We start from the raw sequence: 20,117 nt of genomic DNA on the forward strand, positions 1-20,117 counted from the left end.
AAAGTTGCAAAGATGACTTTGAGAACTATAAATTTCCTTTCTAAGCTACTCCTTTTATTTCTTCAGGCACTAAATTCCAAAAATAAAAAATTAAAAAATTAAATGGATATAGTGGAACTTAGTTAAAGAGGCCTTTCTGGATCCCCTGAAATTTTATCATGTGGATCATGGTAAAGTTCTAAGGATTCAAGAGGAAGAAAGCTAGCTTGGTTAAAATACAGAACAGCAAAACTTCATTTATAACAAGAGAAATGCAGACTAAAACTTCTGAATTGCCATTTTTCACCTATCTGGTATAAATGCAAAAGTTTGTCAATGCTCTTCATGAGGCTGTAAAGAAACTAGCATGCTTATTATTGCTGATGGCAATGCAAAAGTCAATCATATGGCCACTACAAGGGAGAATTGGAGAATATTTAGCTTAATTTCATAAGGATTCGCTTTTTTGACTCAGCAATTCCACTTCTAGGAAACTATTGCCGAACTATATCAGCAAATATAAGAGAAAAGATATATGCACATGGCTATTCATAGCAGGAATATTTGTGATAGCGAAAGACAGAAAATGACCAAATGTGCCATTAGCAAGTGACTGATAATATATTTTATAACATATAATAAAATATAATAGCACATAGTAGAGCACTATGCAGTTGCAAAAAAAGAATGAAGAATATCTCTGTATACTGACATAGAGTGAACACCAGGATTTACTGTAAAGTTAAAAAGCAAAGCCAGACAAGTGTGTATGATATGTTACTGCTTGTGTAAGAAAGGGGTAGGGGTTAATATATATAAAACTAAAAAGCGTTGTTACCTATAGTGGGAGAGAGGCAACTGAGTGAAACGGGGTAGAAGCTGGAATTTTAAATAGATCTTATTTTGTAAATTTGACTTTGGAACTATGAAAATATATAATTATAAAACAAAATAAAGGATTCCTAAAATTGAAAGTAAAATGAAAGAAATTACTGTATATCAAACTGGTGGCCTAATCAAACTGAGAGGAATTATTTCAAGTGACTTTAAAAGTCAATAACTTTGACTGACTACTCCTAGTGGAACATTCCCTATGAACAACACAGTGCCTCACCCTCCCCCAAACTTGCTGTTTTCAGAACTCTTATTATTGTTGTTAGTATTCATATTATTATTCTGAGACTGTGAGTGTACTGTGGGATAAAGCAAATGAGTAATTATGTCAGAGTAGTTAAGGTAGCAGTATATGTTATGGGAGACGGTATACACAGATGAAAGATTTCAATGAAGCTAAGTAGAAACTGTGGTCCTGAGTTTGAATTGAAAGTGTCCAAATTTAACAAAAAGTATGTTTGGCGGGGAGGGTCTACAATCAGTGACCAACCCAAAAGCAATGAGCACCAAGATTAGCATTTCTAAAAAGCATTTCATTCTATAAGGAACCAGAAATCCTTGAAGAAATGGCTGATGGCACATTTGGGGTGAGAAATGTTCAAGATAATCCTGGAACTTCTTGACATGTCAGAAACAAAGAAAGATATCAAAGATTACTGGAGCTGAGTCAAAATCAACAGCCAAAGTTGGGATGGTTTGGCTGTCAATAAGAATACTAATGCTCTTCCACCACCATCTTAAACCCAGTGCCATACATCGTTCTGCTGTCGCTTCTGACAAAACTCATGTGCCTGTCAGCTTCCCTCCGCCAATAACTCCAGCACCAGGGAGGTTGAGATGAGTACAGCAACATAGAGGAATTTGCAGTGGGATCCAAGATTAATGCCAGCATGAATCAGCAGGATTAAGGTAAATGTTTATTGGAGGCTTGAGCTGGGAAATGAGCAAGAAAGAGTTGACTGAATATCTGTCTCGATATGGGGAAGTTGTAGACTGAACAATTAAAATAGATCCAATCACTGAAAGATCAAGAGGATTCAAATTTGTGCTTTTCATGATGCTGCTAGTGTTGATAAGGTTTTGGAACTGAAAGAACATGAGCTAGATGGCAAATTAATAGACCCCAAAAAGGCTAAAATTTTAGGAGGGACGGAACCCCCAAGACAGATTGAACCCAAATACTTCTGAAAACAAATTAAAGAATATTTTCGAGACTTCAGAGTGATTGAAAATATTGACTTCCTATGGATACAAATACAAATGAAAGAAGAGGATTTTGCTTTACCACATATACAGAGGAAGAACCAGTAGAGAAATTGTTAGAAAGCAGATATTATCAAACTGGTTCTAGGAAGTGTGAAATCAAAGTTGCACAACCAAAAGAGATGGATAGGCAGCAATAGTAATGACAAAAATGGAGAAAGAGGTGCTGCAGCTGGGGGAGAAGGTGGTACCAGTGTTGTGGCCCAGGCTAACAGAGCACTTATGCAAGGCACCTCCAGGGGGTGGCAATCACCAAAACAATTACCAGCCACACTAAAGGAGGACATTGGAGGAAACCGGAGGAGATTGCTACAGTAACCCATCTTCTTGCAGGACAACACTGAAAACTGGTATTTTGTTGATCTAAAATGACTATTTTGTAAGACTTCCTAGTGTAAAAGACACAACTGTGTCTAACTGTACATAGCCACCAATTAGTTTTTGTTCTAACTTTATTTTTTGCTTTTATGACTTGTGGATTTGTGTTTATACAAATTTTCTTTGTATGATTTAAACCTCAAATAAATGCATCTTTGGCCATGCCTCCCTGAACAAGCCCGATCCTGTCTGATCTCGGAAGCTAAGCAGGGTCGGGCCTGGTTAGTACTTGGATGGGAGACCACCTAGAAAGACCAGGTGCTGTAGGTGCAAAAAATAAAAAATAAAAAATAAATAAGGGGTTGAAAGCTGACAAGGCCCTTGCAATCTGTGAGGTCAACCAAGGGTTGCCTTGCCTAAAAAAAAAATAAAAAAATAAAAATAAACCTCAAATAAATGCTTCCGTATGTGAAAAAAAAAATAGTAATTACAATGTATTGAAGCAAATCAAATAAAGTTGTCCTTCAGTGTTTGTGAGGGATTGGTTCCAGGACTCCTGTGGTTATCAAAATTGGAGGATGCTCAAGTCCTTTATATAAAATGGCATAGAATTTGCGTATAAGCTATGCACATCCTCCCTCGCATCCTCTGTATACTTTAAATAATCACTAGATTACTTATACCTAATACAATGTAAATGCTATGTAAATAGTTTATACTGTATTTTTTAGATACTAATGACAAGAAAAAGAAGTCTGTACATGTTCACTACAGACACAATTATTGTAGGCCTAACTACATAATACATATGCCAGCAACAACATACCTTTGTAAAAATTTTCAATCTGTGGGTAGTTGACTCCGTGGATATGGAACCAGCAGATATGGAGAGCCAAATGTATGCATAAATCCATGAGTTTACAAAAATATTAAAAACAACAACTCATTAACCACCTTTGGAAAGTTCTAAGGAACTAACTTATTTTGAAAACTGATACTTGAAATCATCAAGCATTTGTATGTGAACTGAACCTCAGGGTAATCAAATAATTGATGAGAAAAAGTTCTTTAGAGAAGTATTTCAATTCATAAATAATGATAAAATTAGAGTATCATTCTTTGCAACCCTATGATATCATGATTAATGATAAGAAATATATATATGGTCTTCATCCCTGTTTCTTACACAGTTTGTTTTCATGTTTCCATATCTTGGCTAATTGTGAATAATGCTGCAACGAACATGGGGGTGCAGATGTATTTTCAAGATAGCGATTTTATTTCCTTCAGATAAATACCTAGAAATGGAATTGCTGGATCATAAGGTAGTTTTATTTTTTGAGAACCTCCATACTGTTTTCCCTAATACAGTGATTATTTTCACTGCAAAGCACAGTGAGTAGAAAGCCATTCAGAAAAATAGGTTTCCAGGTGAACCTGAATTATAAACCAGCTATCTCAATACTTTACTCTAGGGAAGGGTACTTTCAAATAGATGAGAGAGAGGAGACTGGATAAGTAAACTGCTATCAGAAGATGCCTGCTATGGCTCATTGCCTCTATTACTACTACTGGAGTACTAAAATAGCCTCCTGACTGGTCTCTGGGTTTACATCCTTCCCCACTCATAAGACTAGTCTCAGAACAGCAGCCAGAGTAATCTTCTAAAAATATAAATTGTATCATTTTATTCTTCTCCTTAATACTTTCCAATAGTTTTCCAGCTCACCTAGAATAAAATCCAAAGACTATATCATAGTCTCAATTCTCCCTCTCTATGACTCTCTCCTTCTGTCACTTCGCTGTACCCCTGCTGGCTTTCTTGCTGTTCCTCTAATATTCCAGGCTATTTCTTTTACAATGGTCTGTTCCCTGTGTCTGGAGTTGTCCTTTTTCCAGATAATAGCATGACTCTTTTACATCCTTCAGATTTTTCTCAAGTGTCACATTCTCAGTGAGACCTTTCCTGGCCATTTCATTTAAAATTTCAACACCCTCTCTACTCACTTCCCATCTCCTTTCCTGCTTTATCTTTTCTCCTTAGCTAATCTGATATATTTACTTAAATCATTTTATTTGCTGTCAGTCTCTCTTGCCAAGCTCCATGAGGTCAGAGATTGCCTGTTTAACTCAAACTCAAATCTTTGTCCCTGTGCTTAGAACAAAGCCTGTCATAATAGGCACTTACTTAGGAAATATTGTTAAATAAATGAACGCCTGCATGGCCCCCTCCCTCACTTTCTTGACTCTAGTCAAGTGCCACCTTCTCAGTGAGGTCTTTCCTAAAGATCCTATATAAAATAGCATCTTTCCCCGTACATACAGAGACCATTACCGTATCTTCTTACTCTGCTTTAAAAAATTGCGCTGAGCACCGTTCGACATAGTATACATTTATATATTTATTGTCTCTTTTCTCTTCCCTGGAGATTTCTATTTCCACAAGGCAGAGACTGCTGTATCCTCAATGCTTTAGAAAAGCACTTGGTAAGTACTCAACGGTTATTTTTTGGACGAATTAATGAACCAATTCTGACCAAAAGCATTCCCTCCGTCACCAAAACACTGCCAGGGTGGCCATGAGGTTCCAGCACAATCGAGAACTCTCTAGTGAACACTCTAAACTCCTTTACACTCCAAATGCCTCTGCAAAGAATGACATTACTCTTTGCTGGGAACTGCAAAAACAGCAATGTTCCCCATTTCATTTCTGGCCCTATAACTTAACCACAAAATTGACAGCTCAGGCCAACGCAGCAAATAAAAATATCGAGCAAATTACTTTGTAAACTGTCTGTTATTGACCAAAGTTTAACGGATTTACTCGACTCTACAAGTGCTGTCAGCCAGTCTGAGAACAAAAGCTACCTCGCAGAAGGGTCCCGACCGCACCCGCCGGACAAGGCGGGGCTCTGCCCTCCACCGCCCCCGGGACTCAGGATTGGTGGAGGCTAAACAGGCATCGCCTGCCTACGCCGCGCGTTTGGGCGAGGCCATCTCGGGAGGAGCCGGGCGGGGCGGGGAGGGGCGGGGCAGGACGGGCGTCCTCCCGCCCTTCGGGCTCAGGATTGGCTGAGTTTCAGCAGGCACCGCCCCGGCCGGGGCCAGTGCGCGCATGGGCGGGGCCATCACGAGAGGCGCGTGGGGCGGGAGGGGCTGGGCTGCGGCTTGCGCCAAGCTTGTGGCTGGGGCTGGTGATACTGCGGCTGGGCGGACCCGCCGGGCTTGGGCCGAGGCCGAGGGATGGCGAACGTGCGGGTGGCGGTGAGGGTCCGGCCCCTCAGCAAAAGGTGAGTCTGGGCAAGAGGGGGCGCCTGAGGCGTCAAGTGAGCTGAGAGGAGGGTAAGATCCCCGCCTGCCCCACAAGTGATTCCGGCGTGCGGAAATCAGACAACAAGTGGCCCAGCGGGTCAGGGTCCGGAAACCATAAAGGCCGGGCAGGTCGAGGCCTCGGTCGAGATTTCACGTCGTGCCCTGAGGGATAGCGGTTCCTGTATGTCCTCTGGGGTTGGCTGCCCTGTACCCGCGTCTTCAGAGTCCTGTCAGCAGGAGTTTTAGGGGACCGCAGCTCAAGACTTGATGCACGAGTTGGGTCTTTCTCACTCGGTACGTTGAGGAGGTATAGGAAGGTATCTTTACGCGGGGAGAGGAATTGTCAGTCTCCTCTCTCTTCTTGTTGGCTCTGGAGTACCTGTGAGGACTGAGGCAGAATTGTGGGCACACATGGGTTTCTCTGTCCAGATGTGGGGAAAGGCAAATTGGAAGGCATTAGAGGGAAACAGGCCCAGCGAGATCTTGGCTTTATTCTATGTTCGACAGCAGAACTGTGAAGTAGGGGAAGTTATTTTAACCCTTTTCCTCAACATTGTCAGTGTCCACTTCCTCATGAGCGAATCTGATTCTGCACCTCTCAGCTCTTGAGGTATCCATTGTCCAGACACGTTTTTCGTCGTCTTTTCACTGATTTTCCACTCAAAGGCTTAGAAAGTCAGGGAAGGCTTCACAGGAGAGTTAGTGTTTGAACTGTTTTTAAAAGATCTGTTAGATTTTGTGACAGGTGGAGAAGGTGTAAAAAGCGCTGTGAAGTAAAACACAGAAAAGGACTTAGGCTGTTAGATAAGTTTTGGTGGTTTGGGGAGAGAGTATGTTGAGCAGGGAGGTGAGTGATAGGCGATAAAGCCGTGGAGAGTGTGGTTTGGGACCAGTTGCACATATTGGAATTATTTGGGAAATTAAATTTTTCCAGGACATAAGAGGCTTGAAAATTGAGCAGAAGGGTCAAAAAAGGCATTGCGTCTCATAATAAAATTTGATGTTATGTGGCTTTGAAAAAGTCATGCAATTGACAGAATAATGAGGAGAGAAATGAGATAGGAGAAAGAAACAAAAACAGGAAAGAAAGTAGGAAAAAGGCAAAAGAGGAACAATGAAGAAAGAAGGAAAGAAGCATGTGCCTAGACTGCTGTGTTTAGATTGGTAAATGGCTTATGACCTCTGGCTTCTGCATTACTAGATGTGGCTCAGGGTTGGGGGTTTTTTCATAGGTGCAGCTGCTATGCTGAGGTAGCCTCTGGAGATTGTCATTTTGCAAAACTTCTTTTAAGGGTTCTTGGGATAACGGTGACCACTTCTCAGTTTCTTGGGAGCTAGGAATTTATAAAACCAAGGATTAGAATAAGAAAATTCTGTTGAAGTTGAATTATTTGCAGCTACAGTAGAGAAAAACATCTCATTAAACAAAAAAGAATGGGAAAGAAGGGCACAAAGCTTATTTACTTTTAGCTCAGATTAAGAGTTTTGATCAGCAAATAGAATGCCAAGACTGCAGATATCCAGGTGTGTAGGCTGAAGATTCAGGAGCATAGATTCAGGAAGACACAGAGAAACCCAGTGTGACCCCAGTTAAGAAGTTGAGATCACTCCCCTCTTCTCACAGAATCCTGCAAAGATGTAGGTTAAGTCTCAGCATCTTCGCTCATCTCAGTGTAAGGTATCTGCTGATTATATATTTTATTCAAACCTTCAATTAAGTCATTGGCACAGGCTCAGTTCACAAAGTTGTTAGATGTGATTGATGCTGTACTTGGGACAAAATCTTAGCATCTGGTCTAAGCTTACATTTTTCTGTTTTCCCAGGTGAGAAAATAGCCTTGTTTAAGGTCTAAACATAGGTAGAACCAAGATTCGATTTACCAGACTAAGCTGTTCCTTTCTGAGGTTACAGAAAAGTTGCACTTCTTTCTCAGTAGGACTAGAACTGATCATCCATCAGTAAAATGGTAATATGAGAAATGATTTTGACACCCTCCCCTCTACTTCATAGTTGATTTCCATAGTCAAAGTCTCTATCTCATTATGAGGTGCTGCTCCTTGTCTATCCAAAATCATTCATCATTGAGAGAACATGTTCTCTTCTGCTAATACTGTAGGTCCTGGAACACTCTCCACTGCCCTGTCAAAAGTTATTTTTCATACACTATATTCCTTTTCTGTGCTTTGAAAAAATCTGTAAAATAGAATAACTATTCAGTGTTTTTTTTTGTTGTTGTTGTTTTTTTTAAAGACTAAATGAAAGAATACATTTAAAATACTTAGAGCCCCTGGCTCATTTTAAGTGTTCAGTAAAGTTTTAGCTATATAATTTTTAACAACTATTTTTATCCCTCCTTATATTAAGCTGTCTCTTTTAAAAAGTTTAACAAATGAATAGATAAGTGGTAATGGCTTGGTTATTTCCCCCTCTAGGAGAAAGATTCTCAAATTATAGAATACATACAGTCCACCTGGAGAGCTCGTATACTGCAACTTGTTAACAAGAATTTGAAGTAACTAGCCCCACCATTCCCTGTAATTCTGATGAAGGTGGCCTGTGGACTACACTTTGAGAAATACTGTCCTGGGAGTAAACGTGTAACTGAAGATTTATTCCTGTGCAAAACCTTTAACCCTAAGGAATGAATGTCTGTTGGTAGAATTCAGGACCCGGAGGCGAGTGGTAGTAGCTCCACTCTTCCATGTGTCAGGCTTCTTCTTAGTAGACTTTCATTGAGCTCTGTGCGGTCAGCTCTCTAGTTGAGATTGGTACATTTTTTATTCTGCTATACTTTAGTTCACTGTTATTTTGTTTTAGGATATTTTGGAACCACTAGTTTACCAATGGCAAAGGGAGGAGCGGGATCTCACCCTCCTATAGTGTTATATCTTTCTATCAAGAGGTAAAGTTCAGGACACTTTTTTTTTTTTTTTTTTGGCTTCTCTAAGCCAAAGATTACTAGATGAATCCTCAAGAAAAGGCAAACTTAAAATTAGGTAATAGATTTGGAAAAGTTATAGCATAATTTTTTTTCTTTATTGTCCAAACTTACTATATATAATCTGTATGTTATTTTTAAAGTGGGTGGAGGGATAATAAAACCTACTTTAAAATTCAGAAAGAAAAAAATATCTTGTAAAATGTTAACACCAAAGATGAAAAATTTTCTTTAGGACTGCTGAGGGCTAGGGGGGGAGGCGGAGGGGGGAGTTAATGATACTGGGAGACGAAGAATATCTCTGCTGTCTAATACTATCTTGTATGAAATACAAAAGAAAGCCTCAAAGCCTTGAGGAAATTTATTATTTTTTTATTAAATAAATTAATTATAATTATAATTATTATTATTTTAGGCGAGGCAACCCTTGGTTGACCTCACAGATTGCAAGGACCTTGTCAGTTTACAATCCCTTATTTTTTTTATATTTTATGCCTACAACACCTAGTCTTCCTAGGTGGTCTTCCATCCAAGTATATTGAGGAAATTTAAATAACAGAGGTGTCATTACTGGGAGAGGGAAATTAGAAAAATTCTATCTAGGGCTTTATTTCAGACTCCCTGACAGGTTTAGAAAAATAATCTTAAATCTAAAGACACCCCCATCCCGCACTCAACCCCACCCTCACCACTTCCTCCAGTCCTCAAGGTCACATCCTGGGAACTACTAGGAAGGATAAAATGAGACAATGTATTTTCTCAACTTTCGAATACCAAGCTAGGAGTAATTTAATTTAGTTTAGTTGATGACTTTCCTTGTAGTCGGGGAAGTGCTAATGAATTTCTCATCTGTTAACATTTTTTCTGTGAGCACTTTAGCTAAAGCTCTTTATGATATGAGAAAGGATTTTATATCTAGAGTGGAATATATTCCATTTATTTTAGGCTTCATGTATGTGGGCCACTTTGATTTAGGGGTTGGTTAGTTGTTAACAGTTTTGTTACATACCTTGCAACATAGGAAGATTCTTAAGGATCTTGGCTCTCATTCCGATAAAAGAAAAGAATTTGGGAAATACGTTCTCAGGATCTCAACAGAGAGAACTCATTACTATCTGTGCCCAGAGAAAATGGGAGGTGATGCCATATTGTGTGTTGAGCCAAGGATCCTCTCCAGGGTTTCCAAGCCTGATTTCTAAGATATAGGGCTTTGGGGTCAGATAAATCTGGGTTTAAATCCAGCTCTATCACTGCTAGTTGTGTGACCTTGAACAAGTTATATAATTTTTCTCAGTTTTAGTCTTCCATTTGTAAAAATAAAGATATGTTAGGAAACTATGTCAGAAAGGTGTTAGGAGGATTGTATAAGATGAAGTACAATATGTACTGTACCTAATACAGTGGTTAGCATATAGAGAGTGCTCAATAATGTGACACTTAGCTGTTCCAGAGCCAAATTCTAACAATCCAGAGAAGCACATGCCAAATAGGGGACTGATTGCTGTAATGCTTACAGCCATTTATGGAGACAGACACCCCAATTATAGAGATAGCAGTAGGGAAATGTATTGTCCCAATAGCACTAGTTTCAGCTTCTCTTTTCTTAATTAAGAGAAAAAGGTAAGGTTTCTTCTCATATGGATTTGGGTCTTGTTTCTAGGGAGATCAAAGAAGGAGGAAGAATTATTGTGGAAGTTGATGGCAAAGTGGCAAAAATCAGGAATTTAAAGGTAAGCTTGAAATTGTTTTCCTTTTCCTCTCCACTGAGGGTCTAGTATTATTACAGGGGCTTCTGGGAGTGCAGTTGTGGGCGTGAACATGTTTAGAGAGGGGGAGTGGAAGAGCTTTGACCAACCACAAAGCAAATATAGAATTAAAGCAGGAAAGGGTGATACCTGCAGCTTTAGGTTCTATCAAATAGTGTACAGCTGTTTTGAAAACTGGTCAGTAGCTGCTTTGAAAGTAAACACAGTGATGTTATGGGGGGTCATGGCTAGCTTAAATCATGTTAGGGGCAATCCACATGTATGCTTCACTAATCCGACCACCAGTTAGACTTTACCTAAGCCTCTCATTTGGTATCACTTAGTCTAGAGTCATTTCTGGGGATTTGAATATGCATCTGCTAATGCAAGATTTTGGTTGTAGTGAGGACCAAGTAAGAAGCTTCAGATCCCAGAAGGGAGTCGATCACTCCTCTGAGTCTTGCTACAAATTCTCTTTCACAGATATGATGACTGGACAAACTCTGGGAACTTCCTCTCCTATACCTCACCCCCTCCTAAGGCTGATTTCTTCCATCCTATTTCTTCCTTACCAGGCTAACGGAAGTGGAAGGGCTTCTTCTTTTCTGGTCCTTGGAGCGTGGAAGGAAACAGGGAAGCTGGTCATGTGACTGCTGCTATAGTCAGCTTGCAGGTGGTACTCAGCATTCCTGAGAGCTGAGGAAGCTGAATTGCTGGAGTGAGGGTTATCTGGATCCCAGGCCTCCCAGCCATGCCCACTCCCATGTTGCTCCTATGATGTGATCTGTTTCCTTTTGTTGGTAGCTCTGCTAAAAGAGAACAGGATGTGCCAAACTTTCAACAGGAGCTCCCTGGGGACAAAAGTCTTTTTATTCTCTGCTGTCTCTTATTTATATCTCTGTTGCCTAATCACTTCAGCTGCTTTGTTTTGAGAACTCATTTTTGCTTAAGACTAAACCCTGGCCAACATCAAACTTTAATCTGCCCCCTGCACACTTGTTGGCTGCTTACTTCCCTGAAGTCAGTTATCCACTAAGAATCTCTTAGTCATTCTGACAGCCTCATTCTTCTGTTGTAGTTTATGGTGCCTAATGCTAGGGATTGTTTCTCCCTGTCCAGAGTCTAAATTTTAATTTAGTAAGACAGACAGTTCTGTAAATAATGCCATTCTCCCCAGTAGAATACCTGGAGGTCACTGCAATTCCAAGCTCTGGCTCTTCTCTCATCTACCTTGGACAGTTGGATTGGTCCTAGCTCTGCTGTCCAACATACTTTCTGATTCATTGGGGATAGATACCCAGGGACCTCCATGAAAACCCTAGGTTGCTAGAGCCTGTCAGGCCCAGGGACTGAATTACTCATGTATTTATATATCTTCTTCAGAAATACTTAGCGAAGAAATGATAGTGATAAGAAGATACCCAGAGAGGAAAGGTTTTCTCTCCCAAGCTGTCTTATACCTCATATGTTTGGTTCATATATAGGCAGATATATGATAGTATGATAGATATTTAATTCTCTGGGACTTCACTGTACCTAACAAGATGAGGACAGAGGTTACTTTTTTCCTTTTTCAAATAGATATCATAAAGATTCTCATGACCAGTCTAGGTCTCTCTAACTACAGCAGAGAGGAATCAAGTGCACTAACCAGATTCTGATATTATAATAGAGAAGACATTGGATCCTGTGTTTGATTTTAGGTGGACAGTCGATCAGATGGCTTTGGCAGCTCCCGGGAGAAGGTTGTGGCATTCGGCTTTGATTATTGCTACTGGTCAGTCAACCCAGAGGACCCCCAGTATGCATCTCAGGATGTGGTAATATCATTTTTCTTTTACTCTTCTCAGTTTTTTCATAACTGTATAATTATTGGGAAATTAACATGGAATCTGGGCCCTGACTATTTCTTACTTATGATAGTTTGGTCAAAAACTAATGGTGTTTGATCTGAGAAGTGGTAGTGAGAGGTATCAGTTGCAGAAAGAGGAAGGACTGTTTGCTCAGGGAATGGGAGTTGGCTAGTGTCCATTTAGGCTTGGGCCTCAGCATGATTCAGGTGGGTGCAAGTTAGTTCAAATAATGTTCTGTTCCTGTTAGATGAATGGACTCATCTTGTACTTGGCCTGTGTTGTGTGCAACAGAAGGACCTAGGAATCCTAGAGGCTAGTATCTTCTTTGAGCCTTAGGCTAGTGCTTCTAGGCTGAGTGTAAAGGGCTAGACAGCTAGTCTAACAGCCTGCAGTGTATATAAGAGATGAATTCTATTGATCCAATGAAGCTTTAGAGGATTAGCCAAAGCTTCGCTAGCTAAGGCTGTTGGTTACCTTTCCTGTGTCTAGTAGTGCTGCCTAGCTCTCTCACAAGTTTCTGAGGGAGCAGGTGTGGCCAGGTGGGCCTATAGGACTTCTCTCTGTTTCTGTGAAGCAGTATCATTGTTCTGGTTTGTGCTGTTGAAGGCCATGTATTCAGTCCTTGTGATGGCTAGCAAGCCTTGCCTCATTCAGTTCTATGACCATGGACAGTAGTCCTCACCACAGCAGCCAGCAGGTACTCTCTGTGAAAGTCCTTCCTTATAGAAAAATCCTTTATTTGGCCTTCATGGATCAACATCATATTTCATATAAAGGAAAACACTGCTGGAGTAGTAGTCCTAAGGAAATGGCATTGGAAATAGAAATCTTTTGGGAAGAATAACAGACAACCATTGCCTGTCAGTCTATATACCTTTGAATAGAAAGCCAAAGTATGTTTTCTAAGTATTCTGGTCTTTTGTAAAACTTTTTCCAATTGTGCCAAAGGAATAATGTTATCAAGGTTGAGTGTCTTGGACAGTCCTGATTTTCTGCTGATGCAGACTCCTGAAGATGACTGTATAGTTCTAAACCATGGACGTGTAATTCTGCCATCGTTCCTGTCTGAGGAGAACATGTAGAAATAAGACCCTAGACCACTGTGGAATTTGTTGTCTCAAGGGGGCCTTTATGTTATGATAATGGACATCCTACCTTTGTAGTCACAATGCTGTTGTTATAAGTGCTCAGCAGAAAAAGTCAGTGTGGGGATTACCTGGCCTCTACCAAGTCTTCTCTGTCCTTTGGAATATGAAGGCCCTGGCAGGTTCAGTCTTGCTTATGCTCTTTGATTTTTACCCCAGCACTCAAGCATGTATGAGGTATCTTGTTACTGGTGTTTGTAATTGTTCCATTGAGATCCTCCAAGAAGAGCAAGGAAAGAAACTGACTCTCAAATAAGAGGATGGGATTCCTACAGCACTTCACAGTTGGGACTGTATTTGTGGTGTAGAAGTCAGTGGTCTATTAGTAGAAAGTGGGCATACTGCTGGCTATTTCAGTCTTCTCTGGCAATAACATACCAGGGGCTGTCCCTTACCTAAGAAAAATGAACTATTTTATTTTTAATTTTTTTAGGTGAGGCAACCCTTGGTTGACCTCACAGATTGCAAGAACTTTGTTAGCTTACAATCTTTTATTTTTTTTATTTTTAAATTTTTTATACCTACAGCACCTGGTCTTTCTAGATAGTCTCCCATCTAAGTACTAACCAGGCCCGACCCTGCTTAGTTTCTGAGATCAAGACGAGATCGGGCTTGTTCAGAGTAGCATGGCCATAGATGAAAAATGAACTATTTTGTGTAACATTTGATAGATAATAAGCTGGGAAGTGCGTGTAAATAAAACAAAATTACATGTCTTTATCCAATCATCCATCCATCCATCCATCGCAACAAGCCTGAGTATGATTTTGGTTTGAGCCTCACATTTTACATTTATGTAGCTTAAGGGAGTGAAAATAATCTAGTGGAAGCCTAGAAGTCCATAGATGAGAGAAATTCATAAGTATGATTCTTCTTCTGTTGCCCAATTTGAAGTTCAATAGAAAGATCAAATGGGATTTGACAGGAAGCCTGTGGAAAGAGATAAAACCAGTGTCTCCTGAGGTTGATTCTGGTTTGTTTATTAATTGTCTGAGGCCCTCATTGGTCCCAAGGGAAGTCAGGATAGGAGAGAGAAGGAAAGGAACCTTTGTTGCAGGCTGGAGTAGGGCCAGAGGTCCCAGAATGGTGGTAGAACTCATATCCACATGATTTGGTCAGAGGGACTCATTAATTTAGCACAGAAATTGGAGTACAGACTTTAATCACTATGGCTCTGAGGTCACCGGAGTAGGAGAGGCAGATTGTCATAAAATCATAGGACTTGGTGTAGGAAAGAATTTAGATGTCATTCAGTTCATCCTCCCACAAAGTACAGTTATTCTCTCTACAACATTTGTGATCATATTTAGGGAGTGTAGGGAGAGGGGTCAGTCTTGAGTAAAATATAATTTATATACAGTAAAATTTATCTTTTTAGTGTATAGTTCTATGTGTTTTGATAAACACAGTTGTGTAGCTTACATGACAATCAGTATATAAAACAGTGCATCAGCCCCAAATCCCTTCATGTTCCTATGTAATCAAACTATTCTTACTCCCAACTCCTGGAAACTACTGCTCTGCTTTCTGTTTCTACAGTTTCATCTGTTCTAGAATGCTATATAAATGTAATAAAACAATATGTAGCCTTTTGAGTCTGGCTTCTTTCACTTAGCATGATGTAGTTGAGATTCACCTCTGTTGTTGTATCATATCTTATTCTGACCTTGATTCAGACTTATTTAAATCATCTTCTTGCCCAAAAGGAATCTCATGGCTTTGAAAGCACTGATTCTAACTGCAAAGAGTGAGAAACCAAGTCCCTGGAGGATAGTGCCCCCTTCATCTCTGGGTCTCTTCCTGTTGTGAAGGAAGGACTATCATCACCCACAGAAATATAGCACTGATTTCAGAATATCCAAATATGGAAGGAGATTTTCCTCCATTGGCCTTAAAGGAATTTTGAGCAACATTATAAGCCATTGCTTGATAGATGTTGAAAAGAACGTCACCTATTTGGTGCTGGTGCTGCCTCATTGTAGTCTCTTAGAATATGAGAGCTCAAAGGGAACTTAGTCATCTTGGCTGGGGTTTCTAAACCTCAGCACTATTGATACTTTGGGTAATTCTTTGTTGTGAATGTCTGTCCTGTGCACTATAGGATGTTTAGTAGCATCCTTTGTTGTGAATGTCTGTCCTGTGCACTATAGGATGTTTCCCTGGCCTTTACCCACTAGATGCCAGTAGCAGTCCCAGTTGTGACAGTAAAAAATGTTTCCAGACAACTGCCCACTAATCTACGTCAACCCCATCGTGTTCCAGATACAACAGTGTGACTTATATTGGAGTTATACAGGTAGTTAATGCATAACTGGGGCTAGACCTGTGCTTCCTATGGTGGTCTTTTCATTGCATTATACCATTATACCTCCTTCTTTATATTTTACAGCCTCAAAAGAGGTTCACGATTAAAATTCCTTAGTGCTCTAGCCCTTCCCAGTCCTTCGTGGTGACACATTTGAGTAAATAGATCAGGTGTCAACAAACATGGGTCTCTAGAGAACAGGTTAGTTACTGCCAAGTTCTACTGAGAGGCAGCTTTATTTGTTAAGTGTTGGTAAATTCTAAATGTTTATCCTTTCTTTTAATCGTCTCCCAAAATCTATTAAATCTATGTTATTCACTCCATTTTGTAGGAAAGGAAACTGAGGCACAGAACAATTACAAGACCTACCCAAGTCACTTGATCAGTAAGTGGTGGAGCAGGGATTCAAATCCAAGACTGTCCAACTCTAAATTGCATGCCATTTCCACCAAGTCTTGCTGACTCTCAAAGTTAAAAGAAAAAATCCCGTTTAGTCTACTAGTGATCTGGTCATCTCTTTATACATATTATCTGATTTGATCCCTTTAACAGCCTAAAATGTAGATGTCATCTTTCTTTTATAGTTGAGGAAATTTAGGCTTAGAGAGGTTACACGGGTCTGCCCAAAGTCAAAAATGAGTCTTACCTTTGAACACAGGATCATTTGAATGCAGATTTCATATTCTTCACTGCACAACAGTGTAAAAAGGAAAAAAGAGATATAAGGGAAAAAGGGGGTGGAAATTAGGGAAAAGGAGAAAGCGAAGGGGAAGGAGAGGGATAAAGAAAAGAGTATATTGGATGGGGACTACAGAGGATCAGACCACCTTCCATTACCCCACGACCCTGGTGTCATCTGCTTCCAATTTTTAAGGCTGGTTGTTATTGGTCTAAATTGTGTTTTTAGTTTGTTAATATTTGGACTTACTAAGGCTTGTCTTCAAAATTGGCCTACATTTTATCTGGCTTGAATCGATATTAAAGTTAATCTTCTCTGAAGTCAGACCTGGATTTGAATTCAGGCACAGCCACTTATTAGCTGGCTTACTTTGGACAAGTTACTTAACCTCTCTGAGTCCTTGTTTCTTCAACTGGAATTATTGTGAGGAGGAAATGAAATAATTATGTAAAGTGCCCAGCCCAGTGATGGCAACCAGGAGTTGAATAAGCGAGGTCATGAGTGCTGTGGCTTGGGTCTCTGCTGTGATTATCACTATCACTATGAGAGAAGCAAGGCCTGTGCTTCTTTATGAGAGCGAAACTAGATTTGAAAACCTCTTCTTTGAATCTGGTTATGATCCCTTTGGTGGATCAGCATGCTCTACTTGGAAAATTAACTTCCCTCCCTACTTCCTGATCAGGAACATCTGTTGGAGTGGGCGTCCCCTGCTCAAGTGTATTGTGTTTGGGTGATTGTGTGTTTGTAAAACTTTCCATGAGGAGCATTAGCTCAGCTTTACCCACCAACGACTGTAATTGGCTGTCAAAACAAGTGCAGACTGAGTCAACAGAAAGCAAGTCCAGCCCTCTCTGGAAAGCAATTGCTCCTATTCTCCTGGGAATCTTTATTTTAAAATGGTCTGTTATTTGGTTAAAACAAAATACCTAAAACACTGTAGCTTTTCCAGATAAAAAATCATGTGCATGAGCAGAACATTTCCTCCTTACAACCTCCTTACAGCCACTGAATAATTGTGTAGCTTACATGACAATCAGTATATAAAACTGCATCAGCCCCAAATCCCTTCATGTTCCTATGTAATCAAACTATTCTTACTCCCAACTCCTGGAAACTACTGCTCTGCTTTCTGTTTCTACAGTTTCATCTGTTCTAGAATGCTATATAAATGTAATAAAACAATATGTAGCCTTTTGAGTCTGGCTTCTTTCACTTAGCATGATGTAGTTGAGATTCACCTCTGTTGTTGTATCATATCTTATTCTGACCTTGATTCAGACTTATTTAAATCATCTTCTTGCCCAAAAGGAATCTCATGGCTTTGAAAGCACTGATTCTAACTGCAAAGAGTGAGAAACCAAGTCCCTGGAGGATAGTGCCCCCTTCATCTCTGGGTCTCTTCCTGTTGTGAAGGAAGGACTATCATCACCCACAGAAATATAGCACTGATTTCAGAATATCCAAATATGGAAGGAGATTTTCCTCCATTGGCCTTAAAGGAATTTTGAGCAACATTATAAGCCATTGCTTGATAGATGTTGAAAAGAACGTCACCTATTTGGTGCTGGTGCTGCCTCATTGTAGTCTCTTAGAATATGAGAGCTCAAAGGGAACTTAGTCATCTTGGCTGGGGTTTCTAAACCTCAGCACTATTGATACTTTGGGTAATTCTTTGTTGTGAATGTCTGTCCTGTGCACTATAGGATGTTTAGTAGCATCCTTTGTTGTGAATGTCTGTCCTGTGCACTATAGGATGTTTCCCTGGCCTTTACCCACTAGATGCCAGTAGCAGTCCCAGTTGTGACAGTAAAAAATGTTTCCAGACAACTGCCCACTAATCTACGTCAACCCCATCGTGTTCCAGATACAACAGTGTGACTTATATTGGAGTTATACAGGTAGTTAATGCATAACTGGGGCTAGACCTGTGCTTCCTATGGTGGTCTTTTCATTGCATTATACCATTATACCTCCTTCTTTATATTTTACAGCCTCAAAAGAGGTTCACGATTAAAATTCCTTAGTGCTCTAGCCCTTCCCAGTCCTTCGTGGTGACACATTTGAGTAAATAGATCAGGTGTCAACAAACATGGGTCTCTAGAGAACAGGTTAGTTACTGCCAAGTTCTACTGAGAGGCAGCTTTATTTGTTAAGTGTTGGTAAATTCTAAATGTTTATCCTTTCTTTTAATCGTCTCCCAAAATCTATTAAATCTATGTTATTCACTCCATTTTGTAGGAAAGGAAACTGAGGCACAGAACAATTACAAGACCTGCCCAAGTCACTTGATCAGTAAGTGGTGGAGCAGGGATTCAAATCCAAGACTGTCCAACTCTAAATTGCATGCCATTTCCACCAAGTCTTGCTGACTCTCAAAGTTAAAAGAAAAAATCCCGTTTAGTCTACTAGTGATCTGGTCATCTCTTTATACATATTATCTGATTTGATCCCTTTAACAGCCTAAAATGTAGATGTCATCTTTCTTTTATAGTTGAGGAAATTTAGGCTTAGAGAGGTTACACGGGTCTGCCCAAAGTCAAAAATGAGTCTTACCTTTGAACACAGGATCATTTGAATGCAGATTTCATATTCTTCACTGCACAACAGTGTAAAAAGGAAAAAAAGAGATATAAGGGAAAAAAGGGGTGGAAATTAGGGAAAAGGAGAAAGCGAAGGGGAAGGAGAGGGATAAAGAAAAGAGTATATTGGATGGGGACTACAGAGGATCAGACCACCTTCCATTACCCCACGACCCTGGTGTCATCTGCTTCCAATTTTTAAGGCTGGTTGTTATTGGTCTAAATTGTGTTTTTAGTTTGTTAATATTTGGACTTACTAAGGCTTGTCTTCAAAATTGGCCTACATTTTGTCTGGCTTGAATCGATATTAAAGTTAATCTTCTCTGAAGTCAGACCTGGATTTGAATTCAGGCACAGCCACTTATTAGCTGGCTTACTTTGGACAAGTTACTTAACCTCTCTGAGTCCTTGTTTCTTCAACTGGAATTATTGTGAGGAGGAAATGAAATAATTATGTAAAGTGCCCAGCCCAGTGATGGCAACCAGGAGTTGAATAAGCGAGGTCATGAGTGCTGTGGCTTGGGTCTCTGCTGTGATTATCACTATCACTATGAGAGAAGCAAGGCCCGTGCTTCTTTATGAGAGCGAAACTAGATTTGAAAACCTCTTCTTTGAATCTGGTTATGATCCCTTTGGTGGATCAGCATGCTCTACTTGGAAAATTAACTTCCCTCCCTACTTCCTGATCAGGAACATCTGTTGGAGTGGGCGTCCCTTGCTCAAGTGTATTGTGTTTGGGTGATTGTGTGTTTGTAAAACTTTCCATGAGGAGCATTAGCTCAGCTTTACCCACCAACGACTGTAATTGGCTGTCAAAACAAGTGCAGACTGAGTCAACAGAAAGCAAGTCCAGCCCTCTCTGGAAAGCAATTGCTCCTATTCTCCTGGGAATCTTTATTTTAAAATGGTCTGTTATTTGGTTAAAACAAAATACCTAAAACACTGTAGCTTTTCCAGATAAAAAATCATGTGCATGAGCAGAACATTTCCTCCTTACAACCTCCTTACAGCCACTGAATACAAAACTGAAATTATAGCAGTGTGATTTGTGCTTGTTGTTTTAGTATTTATTTAGTCTCCATATACACTGAATATCAAACAGCACA

At 40.0% G+C, this 20,117-nt stretch overlaps 1 protein-coding gene and 3 pseudogenes across 8 annotated transcripts in view; 3 read left to right on the forward strand and 1 right to left on the reverse strand.

Annotated features, from left to right (window-relative positions):
* The first annotated feature begins 1,188 nt into the window (after nucleotides 1–1,188).
* Nucleotides 1,189–2,413, forward strand: LOC105288792 (annotated as a pseudogene).
* A 252-nt stretch (nucleotides 2,414–2,665) lies between these two features.
* Nucleotides 2,666–2,784, forward strand: LOC111736448 (annotated as a pseudogene).
* A 2,825-nt stretch (nucleotides 2,785–5,609) lies between these two features.
* STARD9 (StAR related lipid transfer domain containing 9) overlaps nucleotides 5,610–20,117 on the forward strand; it is a 104,834-nt gene continuing 90,326 nt past the window's right edge. For 6 of the 8 annotated variants that reach the window (XR_002779152.1, XR_002779153.1, XM_011354979.2 and 3 more), the window contains exons 1-3: nucleotides 5,610–5,744; nucleotides 10,366–10,435; nucleotides 12,154–12,270. Coding sequence is in view for 4 of the 8 variants with exons in the window: in XM_011354979.2 (XP_011353281.1) it covers nucleotides 5,698–5,744; nucleotides 10,366–10,435; nucleotides 12,154–12,270 (234 nt within the window). In the remaining 4 variants the exon portion in view is untranslated. Of the gene's footprint in view, nucleotides 5,745–10,365; nucleotides 10,436–12,153; nucleotides 12,271–18,670; nucleotides 18,725–20,117 lie in introns of those variants that run through there. The other 2 variants (XM_023527783.1, XM_023527784.1) reach the window with 2 other exon arrangements.
* Nucleotides 13,967–14,086, reverse strand: LOC111736370 (annotated as a pseudogene).

Source organism: Pteropus vampyrus, unplaced genomic scaffold (genome assembly GCF_000151845.1).
Source record: "Pteropus vampyrus isolate Shadow unplaced genomic scaffold, Pvam_2.0 Scaffold19, whole genome shotgun sequence".
Lineage (NCBI taxonomy): Eukaryota > Metazoa > Chordata > Mammalia > Chiroptera > Pteropodidae > Pteropus > Pteropus vampyrus.